Here is a 20993-nt window from a genome sequence, read left to right on the forward strand (position 1 = left end):
AACTACCCACCTCTACAACACTAGATGGGAGTTTATTCCAACAATCCACCACTCACTTGCTGAAGGCAAATTTCTGCACATCTACCCTGCAACCATTCTTCCTCAGTTTGACTTTTATGCCCCCTCATGTGTGTAGTCTGAGCAAGAGGAAGGAATCCATCAGCACTGAGCACATCAGCACTTACTCAATCCATTCAAAGTTTTAACACCTTAATCAGGTCTCCTTGCAGGTACACAGCTTCAGATGTTATAATTTGCAGAACCAAAGTCTTTCTTGGTAAGAGCCCCCTATTTGTTCCCTTCATCAATCTTGTTGCTCTTTTCTCCACCCATTCCAATAGATCCACATCCTTCATAAAATGAGGTTTCTAGATCTGCACACAGTACTTAAGGTGTGGTCTAACTGTTGTCTTATACAAGAGGATAACCACTTCCTTGTCCCTGCTAGCAAAATTATTCCTGTGTATCATTTACAAACTCCATGAGATGTCTTGACAGCCTGTCAGCATTCCTCAGAGAACTTCAAATCTAACAACACAATTAACCTTAGATCTTTTTTATTCTCCACTACCCTGAATGTCATACTACACAGCTGTTATGCTAAGCTGGGATTACTGTTACTCATATGCAGTACCTTACTTTTATCAATGTTAAATTCAGTTGTCACTTCTCAGCCCATCTGCCTATTTTTTCTAGATCTTGTTGTAGTAGCCTGCCAACCTTTGTATCATCAGCAAATTTAGACATCAAGAAATGATATACTTTCATTAATATCATTATTAAATATGCAAAACAGCAATGGCTCCAGCATGAGCCCTGGAGGATTTCACTAATGGCATCAGCCCAAGAAGGGTAGTGCCATTGATAACCACTCTCTGTCTTCTTCTTCTCAATTCCTTATACAGGTAGGTTTTATTATTACATCATTTATGGAAAATAGATAATCTACTTCCTTTATTGGTAGTGTATTATGCCCTAACAACTGTTATATTTAAAATTTACTGCTCAAATTTTTTTTTCAAAGAATACATCTACAATTATTAAGTAGGAGTATGTAATGTAGAAAACTGCCATTTACTAGTATTCAATGGTATTTCATTTAATAGGTAAATCTACTTCCTTCATTAGTAATGTATTATGCTCTAACACTGTTATATTTAAAATTTACTACTCAACTTTTTTTCAAAGAATGCATCTACAATTATAATGTGGGGGTATGTAGAAATTGCCATTTATTTAATGGTAATTATGTCATTATGCCATTCACTTAATGACATATATTCAAGAAACCAAACTCTGTTGTTAAGCAAGGTATACCTGCACTAGATTAAGCCACTTATAATCTTGCTGTTGCACGTTCACAAAAACCACCAAAAAACCAAACAGACATATTATTTTTTATGTGTGGATCAACTATATATGCTTCACTAGGATACTCTGGATGCAGGTGTATTTTTTACTTGAATGGCTAGAATACCTATGGAAAATGCTGTTAAAATATTATGTTGATTTATATGATTAAGTGTTATTCTCCATCTAAATCTTCATTAAGCTGCCAACATTATGAAATCTGCAGAGAGCATTTTCTTAAATTTTAGTTTTGCATTATAAAAGTAATTATACATATTAAATTTCTATGTAATTTAATTTCACAAAAGTAAATTGATATTTTCTCTTTGTTACTTACAGAACCTCTCCTGTAAAGCATACTGCAAAAACTGCAAAACTCCTCACTACAGTTAATACAGTGAAAAAATAGGCTGCCTCCTTTACCCAAAGAATAATGAATGCCACAGGATGGACAATCTAAACATTAAAAAAATAAAAATATTATTTATATAAAAAAATTACACCTTTTAAAACTAGCCATTTCTTTAGGCAACATATATTAAAAACTAACAAAAATTAAAACCTTGCAGAGGTATGGCAAGATAGACTCATAATGTTGGGAACAGTCCGTTGTGGTGTCACACATTGCACTGAGTGGTTGGAGAACTGTCAATTCATCATTGCTTGTCATGAAATTCATTGGCTAAAGTATAGGCAACTTTACTGTTCTTACTATCATATGATAAATGAATATCAATATATTTCAAACTATTAGAAAAATTTTTGGATTTTTGTAAACAGGGTTTTTTTGTTTTTTTTTTTATTTCTTGCATCTTACCTAACTCAAACTTTCATTAGGTGTCAGGGGCTTGATTACTTTATTTTGTTTTGGATTATATAATTTATTCAAGTAACCTAACATAACTTAACCTTTCATTACACATGATAAGGTTTGGTTTTGTTGGGTAATCTAATCTATCCTTTTATTATGCGAGGCCAAGTTTTAGATAGATTACTTCATGATAAAATAACTGGTAAGAGAATGCAATCATGCATGTAGATTATAACCCACTTAAAAATCAGTAGCAGATATTTGAGAATGCATGCTAGTGGGAGTGGGAGGAAAGAGTTTATTCAGAGTACTTCAGTGCAACTTGAACTGGGGAAGACATATAGTGCTAGAATGCAACTGGTTGTAAAAAAGCAGAAAACTGTTTTTCATTTAAATAAATATGTGGGAGCTGGAAAGGCTTCCTTATACCATGATTTCAGATAAATTGGGAGTAAGACATGAACAGTCCTCCCAAGTCACTGAGCACGAAAAGGACTCAAAACAACATGTTTTGTGTCATTTTGCATCACAAAATTTGTAGTCCTTTCTTTTTTTTTTTATGGAAAAGACAATCAATGGGAACATTTACCTCAACATGTTAAATAATTGACTTATGCCTCAACTTCACAAAGAATTGCTGATCTCATTTGCCAGTAAGTTGGTACACCTCACTTTCATGTAAACATGCAAGAATATCTCAGTAACACATTGCATTGGCAATGGATGAAATTCAGTATTGCAGATGATGTGATGCTCCTGTTCTCAAGATCCCAGGACTTAATCACCACATAACAATTCTTTTTGTGGAACTTTGTAAAGGAAGCCATATTTGTGCCGTTGAGCTGAAACAGATTCACTGAGGCAGTAGCACCAATTACCACAGACATACTGACATAAGTCCTATCCTTAACCCAGGATTTAGAGAACAGAGAGCAACAAAAGAATGTAACCCCATGTACTTTTTCTGACAGAATGTCAGTTATCAGTTGATTCAACTACTGCTTATCACAGATGCTCAAATTATTCGCTGTATGATTCCTTTTGCTTCAAAGGTGGTACTTGTGCATATGTCCGTTCTGATATTCCCTGTCAGAGACTTGGCAATTTGGAATCTCCTCTCTTTGATCTTCTCTGGCTTAAAATCTCTCTACCTCATGTCAAATTCATCTGTTGTCTCTACTGTTCTTCCAACTGCACTAATCACTTGGAGCTCTTTGACTTCCTCTCTTTGCAACTTGACTTTCTCCAGTCCAACTTTCCTAACAGCGAGGTAATTTTCCTTGGTGATTTCAATGTCCACAACTCCAGTTGGCTTCCGTTTTCTAGTCACACCGACCCGGCAGGTCGAGATGCTGAGGCTTTTGCAATTACTAATGACCTAGCACAGATTGTTCATTTACCTACAACAATACCGGACAATCCTAATCATACAGCCAATACTTCGTTGAATATTTATGGGCATTAAGAAATTGATTAAAGATAATCGATCTTTTGTAGGTGAATGGGTGATAGCTATTATAATGTAGAAGCATACCGGTGTTTGTAGGTTTTCGATAGATGCTAAATTGTATTCTATTCGAGTCCCTGGTAAGCGTGAAATTTAGAAAGTTAGTCATGTAGAAAGTTTAGTAATTTAGAAAGTTTAGTAATGTACTCATTTTTTCGATACGTGGTTAACGTTTTATTGTATTGATTGACCAAACTGGTAAACAGTGCCAGGTCTACTTCACGATAAGTGGAGGTATCTGACACAACTGAATCTAACTTATTAATATAATCATGTTTATCTAGTATTACCACTGTATCTCCTTTATCTGCCCTCTGTATAATAATGTCCTTATTTTCCCGAAGTTCTCGTAAAGCTGAACTGTCATGTGTATTCGATTTAGGAAGTCGCGTTTCTTTTATGTTATTCACTACTTGGTTAACTTGTTGAATAAATACATCTTTTTGTGGAACATTACGAAGTCCAAATTCAATATCAATTACGCATTGTTTTTTTGGCAGTTTTCGAGGTGGTAAATTATAATTTAGTCCTTTGGATAAAAGCGAAATCTGGTCCTGTGATAGTGTACACGAGGAAAGATTTGTAACCTGTTGATATGTCGGTTCGTTGGATAATTGGTGAGGGGGTGTTCGTGAACTAGCTGACATATTCTGTGGTAACACGTTGTGTGTCTGTGGGGGGGGGATGTCACCCAATTCGTATGAACTTGGTCACAATCCCGCGACAATGTGTTAGAATTCACATGAACGTGTCTTGATCTATCCGATAATGTTTGCAACTTATTAACGTGTCTGTTTTTTTATTTCTGAAGCCTGTGCTTCCCGTCGCAAATCTATGGAGGTCTTCAATACAGATCAATCGTTCAGATGTAGATAATTTTTTAATTTATCGCGAAGCTTCCTAACCTGAGAAAGGTATTTTTGTTTATTCGAATATCGAGATTTTAAGGCAAGCTTAACAATATTACGTGATGTCGCCAGTGTTAGTTGTTTTATGCCTGAAATTTTTTGATTTAAATTCACCCTGGCAAACTTCGGAACGATGTCGTTTTGAATGCAATATTTTAGAAAAAGAAATATGGTAACTTCGGGCCGAGTACCTTAGTGTAGATTTAATGTAATTTTGTACCAAGCCATTCAAAAAATATCCCAAAGTTGTGTGTGAAGCCAAAATACTTAACGTTCAACGTGCGACTCGTCTTATCAGGGTTCGACCCGATTTTCTCTTAATATTCGTGTAAATCAACATGAAGCCTCAGTTCGTGCTTCTTGTTCAGCAGCGTCAGAATTAGCCTTTCATGCCATTAACGAAAAACATACTTTTTTATTTAATGAAGCCAAAATACTTAACGTTCAACGTAATTATACGGGACTATTAATTGCAGAAACCGTTAAAATTAAATTACACGAGAATTCTGTTAATGTTCGGCGGCCATATTTGATCTCCGATGCGTGGACCTTTACGCGCATGTGCGAAGACAAATAATCTCTATTTAAGTATCAGGTTTAACCCGATTCGGTAATTTTCATTCCTGTGATCACAACATACGGTTGAAAAGCGTTGTCAGCTTCAGGAAGGAAAATCGTTTTGAATATTTTCGTTAGATTCTTTTAATTGCGTTAATTTGATTTGAATTGTGTTAAATTGATTATTTAATTATTTATATTTTACTCTAATGTATCGGTAAGTTGTCAATTTTTTCGTTTTTTCCGTTTTAATTTCTGGAGGGTATCATACGGAAGTGTTCTACGCACTATATTGAGGTAAACTCCTCTTATTATTTTACTAATATATATTTAAAATTTAAAAGAAATTAAAACATACAGAAAATGTGGAAAATCTGAGAGGATCTAATGCTTGGAAAATAAGAATCCCAAAATAAATTATACACTTGGAGGGGTTTGAATTAAAAATTGTAGAGGAAGAATGGGATTTAGGGATTATGATATAGGTAGCCTGAAGTTCCCCATGCAAAACAGACGAGTTGTGATGAGATCCCATGATGCCATCCTTTCTGTTATTTATAAAATAACTGCTTAATATTTATAAAATAACTGCTTAACAACCAGTATCACTAAGCACCATGTTGAGGTCTATAAGGCTAAAGAGAGATCAAAATAAAATGAGGGAAAATTTTCACAATTAGAAAAGATACTAGAACTGGGGTGGGGAAACATATTCAAATTATGGGCAGAGAGTGTATATAGGTATGTAGATTACATTGTAGGAAGTCATTCAGTCAACAAGTTGTATATTACTGAAATTAGTTACCTCAGAGGCTTTTTTTTTTTTTTTTTTTTGTGGTAGGTTCAGCAAAAGCCTCTGGCTTCCTTGCAACATATTACTTACACTAATGAAATTATAAAAAAAAAATCTTGCTTAATCTTGAAAGGGTTTAATTGATGAGGGATTTTTAAATACTATCCCATTAGAAATACGATGGGATCATATTGGCCATTTGGGTAGTGAAATAAGCCATTACTCATTAAAGAAAAAATCCTTTTAAACTTCTCTATTTTAAACTGAGATCTTGTTTTTTTTTTTTTTAAATAATTCAAAATAGGAAGAAAGAGAAGATGCTATTTCTATAGAATTTAGTTATAAAGCTCTTCAGATTTCTTTTCATTTCTGTATGAACTGGAAACAATTAGTTTTAGTGATGGCATCATTTAATTTCAACCATAAAATTAAAATAATATTAAGAGACTATATAAATGGCAGTAATAGTAAAGAGTCAAACTGTACAGATGCTTAAAAAAATGCAACATGTTCCTTACCTATACCACTTTTTATCAGTTCTTTGACAAGTCCACCAGGAGGAGGTTCTGGTGTATGTGTGTCTTTCCATCGTTGAAAGTTTTCACAACTAACACCTTCATGTTCTGGTTCCCACTGTAATGATATACATGTTAAAAGTAAAATAAAATTATCAAAGGGCCATTTATAAAAAATAAACTGTCACAAAACTGTAAAAAGTTACTGATAAAAAATCTTTCACATCATTAGACGAGTATGCAATGTTTAATACATGTACCTTGATATAATACTGGTCAACACATAAAATGTTACAAAAACTCCTTGACTAATTTCATGTTGCCGAACATGAAAATCACATTAAAATTTGTCGATTGGCTCTTGTTTCCAAATAGCAGTTGGGGTCTCATATTAGTGAGTCACTCTACATTATCAACTAGGCTCTCAGCAAAACGTATGGCAACACTGCAGTTTCAGTACCACCATGCTGTTATCATGTGATAAGTTGTTATCACCTCAAATGCATCTTCAACTCTGTTGCAATAATCCTCGAATACAGCTAGGCACTGGGTAATTTGTTTTCAGTTAGTTAATGGTTGTTCTCTGTGAGATTCCTACTTTCTGCGCAGTATTTGTGTCATGTAAGCTTAATATGTCCTGTAATTGTGTGAATAGTCTGGATGATTTCTGTTACATATGTGGAGAAGTCACATTAGTGTCAAGAAAGTGTCCCTTAACTAGAACCATAAAAAGGCCCACTTCTTGTACTTTGGGAGTAAAGTAGGCAACCAGGATGTGAACTGGGCTCCACACATATGCTGGACTACCTGTTCATCAAAACTCAATGCATGGGTGAATCGAAAGGGGTGTTTTATGCCTTTTGCAGTGCCCATGGTGTGGAGGGAGCCAACAAATCATGTCACAGACTTTACTTTTGTATAATGCCTCCTATTAGAAAAGGGAGAACATTGAAGAAAAAGCGGACAGTGACGTACCCAAAAATACCATCTGCAATTCGTCCCGTGACCTCACGGTGAAGTACTACCTATTCCTGAAGCACCCGACTTTTTCTGTATACTCTGATGAAGATAAAGACACTGATGAACATCAACTTGAGATACACAAAGAAGTATATCAGCTGTCCACGTCAAGGGATCCACCATTTTGTCCAAACCTTCTGAACCACATAAGATCAAAGAAACTGAGCTTAATGATCTCATCAGGGATCTCGAACTGATGAAGAATAAGGCTGAGATTTTGGCCTCAAGGCTACAACAGTGGAATAGTCTAGATCAGTGGTGTCCAACCTTTTCACGGATGGGGGCTGTATCCAAAGTTAGATTTGTTTTGCGGGCCGCACAGAGTGGTTTGAGAAAAAATTGTGTGTCACATTTTCTATATCTTGTTACTTGTAAAACGAAGTTTCTATTTTCATGTTACAGTTTTTTCTTTTCAAGCTATATATAAAAAAATGCAAATTCCAGAACTTTTATGAGCAACAAATCTGTCAGTGATTTATTTTTTAGACTTTATTAAAATTATAAAAATATAACTTACTTTTGTTTGTTTGTTTTTTAAATACTTTACTTTTGTTTCTGTTTGAAATACTTCACTTTTGTTTAAAAAATATACGTTACTTTTGCCTTTAAATGCTCATTTTAGAAAATTTACAACCTGAAAAAGATCACTGCTTTTCAATTTTAAGGTGAATAAATAAATATAATGATAAACCTAAAATTGAAATATTCAAAAATTTTATTAAGTACAATACAAAATTATATTTACTGGACAAAACTTAACATTTAATGAGATGATTGGGACCGGATATTTTTAAATAAGTGTTGAAAATTTGTGATGCCAATCTCAATACATAATGAATATTATGTCCTGATGGTATTTCTCCACTTGTTCTCAAAACTTGCGCTCTTGAACTTACTTATGTTCTATGCCACCTTTATTCACTTTCTTATTCCAAAGGTGTTTTTCCTTCTGCTTGAAAATTTGCTCATATCCATCCAGTTCCTAAAAAGGGTGACAAATCCTTCCAATTCAATTACTTCTACTCTTTCTGAAGTAATGGAGAAATCACTTAACCATCAACTCTTAAACTATCTAGAAACCTTCCGTCTGATCAACGATCGCCAGTATGGATTCCACACGTGTTGATCCACAGATGATATTCTGGCCTATGTTACCAATTTATGGGCAAATTCAATGGAAATGTTTGGTGAAACACAAGCTATTGCTCGACATCTCAAAGGCTTTCGACTGTGTTTGGCATAAAGGTCTTACAAACAAGCTTCCATCTTATGGTTTGCCACCTGTTTTTTGTAATTGGTTATCCAGTTTTCTCTCTGATCGCTCACTGAGGGTGACAGATGGCTCTCACTCTTCTAACTTCTCCATAATAGTAGCATTAGTAGAGGCATTTGATGCAAGAAAGCAAGCTTATGCAGCATCAGCTAAAAAAAAAAAAAAAAAAAACCCACTTCCACTTCACCCCTCTATTCGTTCAAAATACCTGTCCAGCTGAGCCTTAAACTTATTTAGGCTATCAACCTCCACTACAAGGGATGGAAGTCTGTTCCACCAACCAACCACCCACTGGCTAAAGGCAAATTTCCGCACATCTATCCTACATCTGTCTTTCCTCAATTTGAATTTATGCCCTCTCAGGTGATTATTCTGAGCTAGAGGAAGAATCCCATCAGCATTGAGCATGCTCAAACCATTCAAGGCTTTATACACCTCTATCAGATCACCTCGCTGGTGCCTAGTCTCCAGACACGGTAATTTGCAAAACTTAAGCCTTTCTTCGTAAGAGCACCCCTTTGTTCCATTCACTAATCTTGTTGCCCTTCTCTGTACTCGTTCCAGCAGCTCTACATCCTTCTTGAAATGAAGCCTCCAGACCTGTATACAGTACTCTAGGTGTGGCCTGACCATTGCCTTATACAAGGGAATAATCACCTCTTTATCCCTGCTGGAAAAATTCCTGTATATCATTGACAATACTCCATGAGCTACTCTTGCAGCCCATCTGCACTGCTCAGAGAACTTCATATCTGCCTGCACAACCACCCCCAAGTCCCTTTCATTCTCTACCACTGTCACTGTAGTACCACAGAGTTGATACGTTGCTCTGGGGTTGCTGTTTCCCCATGTGTAGTACTTTACATTTGTCAATGTTAAACTTCATTTGCCACCTCTCAGCCCATCTGCTCAACCTTTCCAGATCCTGTTGCAACAGCATAGTGTCAGTAGTGTCCTTGACAACCCTGCCAACCTTTGTATCATCTGCAAACTTGGACATTAAGCTTGATATACCATTATCAATATCATTTATAAATACAGAAAACAATAATGGACCCAACACTGAGCCCTGAGGGACTCCACTAATAACATTAGTCCACGATGAGCAGTGTCCATTGATTACCAATGTCTTGTCTAAATGATCCTGCAGTGTTTCTTTAACCAGTGCCTCCATTAATTTTCCTGGAACAGAAGTTAAGCTTACAGGTCTATAATTACTTGTGTCAGCCTTTGATCCTCCTTTCTGAATTGGGGTCACATTTGCACATTTCCAGTCTATGGGTACCTCCCCTGAGTCCAAGGAAGCTCTCATAATTATGGCTAAGGGTTTGCTTACTTCCTTTGCTGCCTCCTTTAATATAACTGGATAGATCCCATCCATCCCTGGTGCCTTTCTTGTGTTTATCTTCAACAATTTCTCCTCCACTTTACTCCCAGTTATTTCAAGATTCTGTAGCTTACTGCTAGAGTTGAATACACCTCTGGCATTCCCCTCGCTGAATAACTCCTCATGTGTGAATGTCGATGCAAAATATTCATTTAGTTTGTTAGCTACCTGAGCAGGATCATCAACAGTTGACCCATCAATATCAAGTGGACCAATCTGATTCATCCCCTTCCTTCTAGAGTTTACATAAGTAAAGAACTCTTTGCTGTTTTTTTTTGCATCCCCTGCCAAAGATTTCTCGTAATCTGCCTTCGCCTGCCTAACCTGCTTTGTAACTTGGTTGCATATCAACTTGTATCTATCATAGGCTTCTGTGTCATGTGTTAATTTGTATGTATCCCATGCATTTTTCTTCTCTGCCATATGCCTCATTAGTTCATCTGACATCCATTTTGGCCTAAACCTTGAACAATATTTCTTAGTTGGTATGTAAAGCCTAGTAGCTACCAAGATAAGTTCTTTGAATGCTTCCCATTTTGAATTTGCTGTTGGTAACATCATCAGTTGGTCCCACTGTATAGAATTTAAATACTGTCTCAGTCCATCGTAGTCGCCTTTACGGAAGCAATAACCCTTCCCTTTACCCCTAATGGTAGTTACCTCTTTGAGTAAATCCCACTTCAGCACACTGTGATCACTGCCACCTAGTTGTTCATTTATCTGCAGATTCTTAATGCATGAAGAATCACTGCTGATAATCAAATCAAGAGTATTACTCCCTCTAGTTGCCTCCCGAACATGCTGATGTAGAAAACAATCATCCAATAAATCCCCAAAAGCCCTGCTAGTGTGTGAGTGACCAGCCCCCAAATTCCAGTCAATATCTGGGAAATTAAAATCTCCCATTATAAGACTCTCTGATTTACTGGTCCACTCTATTTCCCTGTACAGTTTCTTATTATACTCATCAGAGTCATTAGGCCTATAGCACACTCCTACTCTCAATTTTGATCTCCCAATGCTTATGTCACACCAAACTGACTCAACACTGCACTGTCCAGCGATGTCGACTGGCTTCACTTCCTTGGTTTTTATGTGTTTCTTAACTAATAGCATAACCCCTCCCCCCTTCCTATCCTGTCTATCCTTTCTGTAGACGTTGTACTCCCCAAATTCCAGTTCTGCATCCCTTATATCTGTGTGACACCACGTCTCTGATATCCCAACAATATCTGCCTTTGATGTTTTGAGCAATACCTCAAATTCATCAAATTTATTTACTAAACTCCTAGCATTGGTGTACACGCAAGTATACCTGCACCTGTTTCTATTCTTAGCTACCCTAACACAACCCATGTGTTTACTTGTACCGCAATGGCTCCCAGCAGTCTCTGAAATATCATGCATCTTGTTTTTCAGGCTTCTGCTTATTCTAATAGAAGCAGTGCAAGAATCTCTTTCACCTCTGCCAGTGGCTACTGTCAATCTATTGGTCTTTGTCTCCCCCCAAGCTATCAGTTTTCCGACCCACCTAACACTGCCTCGATAGCATCAGCAAATATTCTTGCACTCTTTCTATTTAAGTGTATCCCATCCCTGTAGAAGCAATCTCTCCTGTTAACAATTACAGTCCAGGCTGAAAAAAATTCTACCCTTGAGCCTTGCACAATCTTTCCAGGGCCGAATTGATCGACAAGGCTCTCATCATATACTCCCTCCTATCGTGTCTGGGCAGAATTGCAGACACTTTCAAATTTAATCCTACTTCACGGCTTTTTTTCAACAGTGACCTGTACTTGTTATGTAATTCCGCTGGTCTCCTACTCTTAATGTCATTAGTGCCAACGTGTACAACTATATCACCTTTTGTGCCCTTAAAAGATGATATTCACTCTACAACGTCATCAAACTTTGCCCCTGGCAGACATACCCTGGTTCTGTTCCACCTATCCTTTTTACAAAGCATGTTCCCCGTTTCCCTGACAATAGAGTCACCAACAACTACTAGTTCCTTCTGGACCAGCGCATTTGTGCACGGGGGTTGCCTCTGTGTCACGTGATGCCTAGGTGCAAGCTCTGGCGTTGATGTGGACAGCTGAGAGCTTGATGGGCCCCTCAATTTAGTTTCTTCGAGGGCATCCACCCTGTCCTTCAAGCTCTCATATAGGCCCACAAGAACGCTGAGTTGTTGCCTGATATCGATACACTCCTTGCATCGTGCACACACAAAGACATCCCCCATGGCAGTATCATGTCCCGTACCCGATTGCTCTGCAAACATCAAGCAAACAGTGCATTTTATAAGGTTGTGAGTCAGAGGACAACTGCCCCCCTCAGTTCTGCTCTGAGCCACAGCACTTCCATTAGCTTGAGCCTTTTGCCTTGCTGCTCTGGTCTGAGTCATGATTCTATTAATTTATTAATTAATTATAATTAATTATGTTATGTTATTAATTATGTTAAATATACTTGCTTGCAGTCTATCCATGTACTTTTTCTGACTGAATCTCAGTTATCGATTGATTCAACTACTGCTCATCTCAGATGCCCAAATTATTCGCTGTATGATTCCTTTCGCCTCAAAGGTGGTACTTGTGCATATGTCCGTTCTGATATTTCCTGTCAGAGACTTGGCAATTTGGGATCTCCTCTCTTTGATCTTTTCTGGCTTAAAATCCCTCTACCTCATTGTGTCAAATTCATCTGTTGTCTCTACCATTCTCCTTATTCCACTAATCACTTGGAGCCCTTTGACTTCCTCTCTTTGCAACTTGACTTTCTCCAGTCCAACTTTCCTAACAGTGAGGTAATTTTCCTTGGTGATTTTGATGTTCACAACTCCAGCTGGGTTCCGTTTTCTAGTCACACCGAGCCAGCTGATCGAGATGCTGAGGCTTTTGCAATTACTAATGACCTTGCACAGATTGTTCATTTACCTACAAGAATACCAGACAATCCTAATCATACAACCAATAGGCTTGATCTTTTTTCTCACAAACAACCCTTCTAAGTACACGGTCGAAGTGAGAGGTCCTTTAGCACTTCAGATCACAACTTGGTGATTGTCTCTTCTCCAATGGAACCTTTATCTCATGGCTATTCCCAACCTCATGTTGTTTGGCATTACAAGAATGCAAAATGGGATGACCTGCAAGACTTCTTTTCTTCTTTTCCTTGGTCAGATTACTTTTTCAAAACTTCTGATGTCAACGTTTGCTCAGATCGTGTCAGTGAAATTATTCTTGCAGGAATGGAATCCTTTATCTCACACTCCACTTTAAAATCTCGTCCTTTATCTAAACCTTGGTTTTCCAATAAATGTGCTAAGGCTGTTCAAGAGAAGAATGTTGCATATTGTAATTGGCTTGTTTCTAATTCTCCAATTTCATTTTCTGCCTACACCAAAGCTCGCAACAATTGTAAAGCAGTTATTAATCAGTCCAAACTAGAGTTTGAACAGGCTATGAGTAGAAAACTTGCTTCTTGCCCTAATGGTAGCTGAGCATTCTGGTCTCTTGCCAAAGCTACTGGCCGCAACATTTGCCCATCTCTGCTCCCACCTCTGTCCAAACCAGATGGTTCTGTTGTCACTTCAGCCAAGGATAAAGCTGATCTGCTAGCATCCCATTTTTCTTCCAACTCATGTACTAATGATCTTGGTGAAACACCTCCCACCATTCCCAACACGCTCCATTCAATGCCTCCTGTGGTCTTCCATCAAAAGGATGTAAGAAGGATCTTGACGAATCTTGATGCTAAGAAAGCTCCAGGTCCTGATGGTATTTCTCCACTTGTTCTCAAAACCTGTACTCCTGAACTTACTCCTATTCTTTGTTGCCTTTTTTCCCTTTCTTATTCCAAAGGTATTTTTCCTTCTGTTTGGAAATTTGCTCATATCCAGCCAGTTCCTAAAAAGGGTGACAAATCCCTCCCATCCAATTATCGTCCTATTGCAATTACTTCTACTCTTTCTAAAGTAATGGAGAAATCAATTAACCACCAACTCTTAAACTACCTTGGAACCTTCTTTCTGATCAACAATCACCAGTATGGATTCCGTCAGTGTCAATCCACTGGTGATATTCTGGTTTATGTTACCCATTTATGGACTAATTCAATGGAAAGGTTCGGTGAAGCACAAATAGTTGCTCTTGACATCTCAAAGGCTTTCGATTGTGTTTGGCATAAAAGTCTTCTAAACAAGCTTCCATCTTATGGTTTGCCAACTGTTTTTAGTAATTAGTTATCCATTTTTCTCTCTGCTCGCTCACTGAGGGTGATGGTAGATGGTGCTCTGTCTTCTAACTTCTCCGCTAATGCCGGTGTCCCCCAAAGTTCAGTTCTTTCCCCCACTCTTTACCTCTTGGATATTAATGACTTTCTTCCATTGACTGGAATTCCTATCCGTAGTTTTGCCGATGATAGCACATTGCATTCCACTTTCCATTTTGAGAAACCTTGTCCTTCTCAATCAGCTTCAACTTCTTGAATATTTGCTACTAATTCCTTCAATTCCGATCATCAGGTAATTCTCCAGTGGGGCAAAGACAACTTAGTTAATTTCAACCCTTCTAAAACTGAGTCTTGTCTTATATCTCGCAAAAAGAATTCTTCTGCTCCTATGCTTATCTTTAGTGACACTCCGATTTCTAGGCAAAATGATATATCTCTTTTGGGGATTACCCTGACTTCTAATCTCTCTTGGTACAAGCACATTACAAATATTGCTTCCTCTGCATCTAAAAAACTTGGTTTTCTCTTTTGCTCTCGGCGTTACTTTTCTTCCAAACAGCTTTTCACTCTGTATAAATCGCAAATCCGCCCTGCCAGGGAATATTATTCCCACATCTGGGATGATGCCCCCCAAAACCTCCCTCAGGCTTCTTGATTCCATTCAGAAGAGGGCAATTAGGTTAATTAATAATTCATCTCTAACAGAGTCTCTCCACTCATTTTCTCATAGACGCACTATTTCTGCTGCATGCCTCTTCTACAGATACTTCCATTGGCACTGTTCTTCTGAATTGGCTTCTATAATTCCCGATCTCTCTTTCAAAACAGTCCGAACACGTGCTGCCACTAGCCAACATCCATTTACTGTCCAACTTCAAACTCACAGAACCAACTTTTCATCTTCCTCGTTTATTCATTCAACTTCCGTTTTCTGGAACAACCTTCCTTCATATGTATTTCCTGAAAATTACAGTCTACAGAAGTTCAAGTCCAATGTCAACAAATATCTTCTTTCGTCTTTTCAACCTCCAACCCAAGCATGGTACTAAGTACTATAGGTTCTAATATATCTCGTATTTGGGGTTTACATTAAAAAGAAATGTGGTGTTGCAGGAGAATACTGTGTATTTCTTACTTGGATTGATTTTTTTTTTTTTTTTTTTTTAGGAGCATTAACAACTAAGGCCATATTGCTCCGGGATATGCGGTGGTCATTCCCTGACCTTTCCACAATCTCCGTATTTGGTGGTGACGGGCTCGAACCCAGGTCTAATCAAGAAGCGTGTGCTACGCACTGCTGCTCCTTCCCACCTGGCTACGGAGGCGCCTACTTGGATTGAAGAACAAATGAGTTGATATTGATTAAAATTGTGGAAGGTCTAAAATTCTTCTTCATAACATCAGCAAAAGAAAACTCAAGTGTTTTGGTCATATAGTAAGGGAAAACTTTCTGTTGAAGAATATAATGGAAGGAAAAACTGGGGAAGGATGGGATCAGTGAACTTCTGGGCATGACACTTTGCAATGCTGCTCGTACAGCACACGATCAATGCAGTTGGAGGAATTTGTTGGTGGCCATAACAGCTCCTCAGGGAGCTATGTGACTGGAAGAAGAAGAAGAAATGACAAGAAATGTATATATGAAATGCAAGATCAAACAGCCACTCCATATTTGATAGTTGTGTTATTGGTTTCCCTTTTCTGTGTTGAGACATTCGTGATGTTTCACTGATCATATGGCCGATGTTTCACATTCAGCCATGTGATCTTGTAAAATTACAGTTCAAATAACCACATTCATAATGTGTTGGAGATCCAATACTGTCCCATAAAGAGCTTCTTGATGCACAATGCAGTGAATTCCAATTGGAGTTTCAGCTCTAATATCTATCATTTTCTTGGTTATTCTACCTATAAGCCCAATTTTTTTACCAATCATAATTTTTGCACTGCTAGCTGTGACTCCTACCAGGTTTTTAATATTTAATCCTAACTTTTCGATAGATTGGCAAAAATTTTCAAAAAGATTTTCACCTGTAGTTGTTCCACAAATACTCTGTAGATCAACTAAATCTTCAACTGGTACAAAATTATCATTAATTCCACGTAGGAAGACGAGGAGTTGGACTGTTTCATTTACATCAGTGTTGTCATCCAGTGCCATACTAAAATATTTCATTTGTTTTATGTTTTCCGAAAGTTGTTTCAAACAAATTCTTCCCAATATCTTCTACTCTTCACATAATTGTTTGTCACGACAAACTAATGTCTTGTATCATGTTTGTTTCTCCGGACAAATTTCTTCCACAACTTTTAACAAACAACACTTAAAAATTTCACCATTGTTGAACGGTTACTTTCAAAAGCGATCAAATGTGCAACGAGATCTAGAAAATCTTGATAACTAGCACATACAGCAGATAAATTTCTTGACTGATACACTTTCGGTATGTTTTGTTGTTTTCTTAATTCGTTTTGTAACTTTGAACACTTTTCTTTTCGCAACACTCCTTTATGTTGATCATAAGATTTATGTTCGGAATCAGTGTTGTTTTAAATTATATTCACACACAGTCTCCTGACACACCAAACTGCTTTTTCATGGTAATCAATGAAGAAATAGTCTTCAGTCCACCTTGGATCAAAAACATGACACTCCAAATCGATTATCCCCTTTAGAAACATTTTTAAGAATGATTTTTTTTTAATTCAATACAAATTAATAATTAATTCAATGCAATGAACAAGCTATATTAAAATATATAACTGTATTTAGTGTACATTTGACTGCACTGAACCACATGTACATGTTTGATACAGTTGAGCTGGGCACTTGCATGCCTGTACACACACTGGCGATTGATGCTGTTTTAGTTCACTTTCCACGCAGGCCTTATAAAAATGATTCACAGGCTGGATCTGACCCGTGGGCCATAGGTTGGACACCACTGGTCTAGATCATTCTGTGAAAGTTACCAGATGTCATACTCAAAATAAAGACTATGATAAATTCTATCAAACAGAAGAAGAACTCACTGTTTGTAAGGATGCTGATGGCCTAATGGCAGCAATGAACATAAGGCACATTCCTGAAGAATGGCGACTATTTATAGATGCTTCCATTGTGTAATAACACAGCCTTAAGGCTGTGTTATTACACAATGGAAATATGCTGCCTTCAAACACATCTTGCATATGCCATCCACAAAAAAGAAACATATGCAAACATGGAATAGATCCTCTTAGGTGTGCACTATCAGAAGTATGAGTGGCAGATAAGTGGTGATTTAAAAGTAATCGCCATTTTATTAGGACTAAAAAAGGGTTATGCTAAGTATTGTTGCTTTCTCTGCAAGTGGGATAGTTGTGCCAAGAATACATACTATGTTGTTGTTGTTGTTGTTTGGTTTTTAGGAGCATTAGCAACTAAGGCCATATTGCTCCAGGATATGCGGTGGTCATTCCTTAACCTTTCCGCATCCTCCGTATTTGGTGGTGACGGGCTCGAACCCCGGTCTAATCAAGAAGCGTGTGCTACGCACTGCTGCTCCTTCCCACCTGGCTACGGAGGCGCCTAATAGATACTACAAGAAGAGTTGGCCTCAATGAAAATCATTAACGCCTGGAATGAAGAATGTATCATTTGAACCTCTGGTAGATCCAAATAAAGTTTTGCTTCCACCACTCCACATCAAAGTGTGGCTCATGAAAAATTTCATGAAGGCTTTGGAAGTGAACAGTACTGCATTCACTTACTTGAAAGAGAAATTCCCAAAACAGTACAGAGAAGATTAAAGCAGAGTTTTCATTGGTCAACAAATTTGTTATTATTGTTATTTGGAGCATTAGCAACTAAGGCCATATTGCTCCGGGGATATGCGGTGGTCATTCCCTGACCTTTCCGCATCCTTCGTATTTGGTGATGACGGGCTCGAACCCCAGTCTAATCAAGAAGCACGTGCTACGCACTGCTGCTCCTTCACACCTGGCTACGGAGGCGCCGGTCCACAAATAAGGAAACTTTTCAAAGACAGTGATAGTGAGAAATCAGCATGGAAAGCCTTTCGAAATGTTTTGACTGGATTTCTAGAAAATGCTAAAGCCGGCAACTACAGGTAGCTTGGAGAAGATCTGAATACTCTTTATGAAAAACTGGGGGGTGCAACATATGATTGAAGATGCATTTCTTGCACTCACACCTGGATTTCTTCTAGCCAAACTGTGGTGCCGTCAGTGACGAACATTGTGAGCACTTCCATCAAGGCATCACAGTGAGGGAACAAAGACACAAAAACAAATGGAGTGTTGCCATGTTAGCCGATTATTGTTGGATGGTGAAAATAAATGCTCCCATAGCTGAATACAAGCAAAAGGCAAAAAGGTCCTGTGTTTGATACAGGTATGTTCATAGCTACATCTTACTGCCAAGATCGTGTCAGTGAAATTATTCTTGCAGGAATGGAATCCTTTATCCCACACTCCACTTTAAAATCTCATCCTTTATCTAAACCTTGGTTTTCCAATAAATGTGCTAAGGCTGTCCAAGAGAAGAATGTTGCATATCGTAATTGGCTTCTTGCTAATTCTTCAGTTTCATTTTCTGCCTACACCAAAGCTCGCAACAATTGTAAAGCAGTTATTAATCAGTCCAAACTAGAGTTTGAATAGGCTAAGAGTAGAAAACTTGCTTCTTGCCCTAATGGTAGCTGAGCATTCTGGTCTCTTGCCAAAGCTATTGGCCGCAACTTTTGCCCATCTCTGCTCCCACCTCTGTCCAAACCAGATGGTTCTGTTGTCACTTCAGCCAAGGATAAAGCTGATCTGCTAGCATCCCATTTTTCTTCCAGCTCATGTATTAATGATCTTGGTAAAACACCTCCCACCATTCCTAACATGCTCTATTCAATGCCACCTGTGGTCTTCCGTCAAAAGGATATCAGAAAGATTTTGATGAATCTTGATGCTAAGAAAGCTCCAGGCCCTGATGGTATTTCTCCACTTGTTCTCAAAACCTGTGCTCCTGAACTTACTCCTATTCTTTGCCGCCTTTTTTCACTTTCTTATTCCAAAGGTGTTTTTTCCTTCTGCTTGGAAATTTGCTCATATCCAGCCAGTTCCTAAAAAGGGTGACAAATCCCTCCCATCCAATTATCGTCCCATTGCAATTACTTCTACTCTTTCTAAAGTAATGGAGAAATCAATTAACCACCAACTCTTAAACTACCTAGGAACCTTCTTTCTGATCAACAATTGCCAGTATGGATTCCGTCAGTGTCGATCCACTGGTGATATTCTGTCTTATGTTACCCATTTATGGACTAATTCAATGGAAAGGTTCAGTGAAACACAAGTAGTTGCTCTTGACATCTCAAAGGCTTTTGATCGTATTTGGCATAAAGGTCTTCTAAACAAGGTTCCATCTTATGGTTTGCCAACTGTTTTTAGTAATTGGTTATCCAGCTTTCTCTCTGATCGCTCACTGAGGGTGATGGTAGATGGCTCTCTGTCTTCTAACTTCTCCACTAATGCCGGTGTCCCCCAAGGTTCAGTTCTTTCCCCCACTCTTTTCCTCTTGTATATCAATGACCTTCTTCCATTGACTGGAAATCCTATCCATAATTTTGCCGATGATAGCACATTGCATTCAACTTTCCATTTTGAGAAACCTTGTCCAGCTCAATCAGCTTCAAGTTTTCGAAAATCTGCTGCCAATTCCTTAAATGCCGATCGTCAGGTAATTCTCCATTGGGGCAAAGACAACTTAGTTGATTTCAACCCTTCTAAAACTCAATCTTGTCTTATATCTCGCAAAAAGGATTCTTCTGCTCCTATGCTTATCTTTAGTGACACGCCGATTTCTAGGCAAAATGATATATCTCTTTTGGGGATTACCCTGACTTCTAATCTCTTTTGGCACAAGCACATTACAAATATTGCTTCCTCTGCATCTAAAAAACTTGGTTTTCTCTTTCGCTCTCAGCGTTACTTTTCTTCCAAACAGCTGCTCACTCTGTATAAATCGCAAATCCGCCCTGCCTTGGAATATTGTTCCCACATCTGGGGTGGTGCCCCCAAAACCGCTCTCAGGCTTCTTGATTCCATTCAGAAGAGGGCAGTTAGGTTAATTAATGATTCATCTCTAACAGAGTCTCTCCACTCGCTTTCTCATAGACGCACTGTTTCTGCTGCATGCCTCTTCTACCGATACTTCCATGGGCACTGTTCTTCTGAATTGGCTTCTATAATGCCTGCTCTCTCTTTCAAAACAGTCCGAACATGTGCTGCCACCAGCCAACATCCATTTACTGTCCAACTTCAAACCCACAGAACCAACTTTTCATCTTCCTCATTTATTCATTCAACTGCCGTTTTCTGGAACAACCTTCCTTCATACGTATTTCCTGAAAATTACAATCTACAGAAGTTCAAGTCCAATATCAACAAATATCTTCTTTCGTCTTCTCAACCTCCAACCCAAGCACGGTACTAAGTACTATAGGTTCTAATACCTCTTGTGTTTGGGGGTTCTCATAAAAAAAATAATAAATAAATAAAAAAAAAATAAAAAATACGTTATATAAATATAAAAAACTACTTTTTCGAAAACAAGAGCCAATCTGCCATTTTAAGCACAATTT

At 37.9% G+C, this 20993-nt stretch overlaps 1 protein-coding gene across 1 annotated transcript in view; it reads right to left on the minus strand.

Annotated features, from left to right (window-relative positions):
* The window catches only part of LOC150089906 (uncharacterized), a 550032-nt gene that overhangs the window by 47676 nt on the left and 481363 nt on the right, over window positions 1-20993 (minus strand). Inside the window, exons 18-19 of the mRNA XM_090389700.1 lie at window positions 6446-6560; window positions 1688-1806 (exon numbers count right to left, since the gene is read on the minus strand). Of these exons, the coding sequence (XP_090245826.1) occupies window positions 1688-1806; window positions 6446-6560 (234 nt within the window). The remainder of the gene's footprint in view (window positions 1-1687; window positions 1807-6445; window positions 6561-20993) is intronic.

The sequence above is a fragment of the Mastigoproctus giganteus genome, chromosome 2 (assembly GCF_048544385.1).
Source record: "Mastigoproctus giganteus isolate SK-2022 chromosome 2, ASM4854438v1, whole genome shotgun sequence".
Taxonomy (NCBI): domain Eukaryota; kingdom Metazoa; phylum Arthropoda; class Arachnida; order Uropygi; family Thelyphonidae; genus Mastigoproctus; species Mastigoproctus giganteus.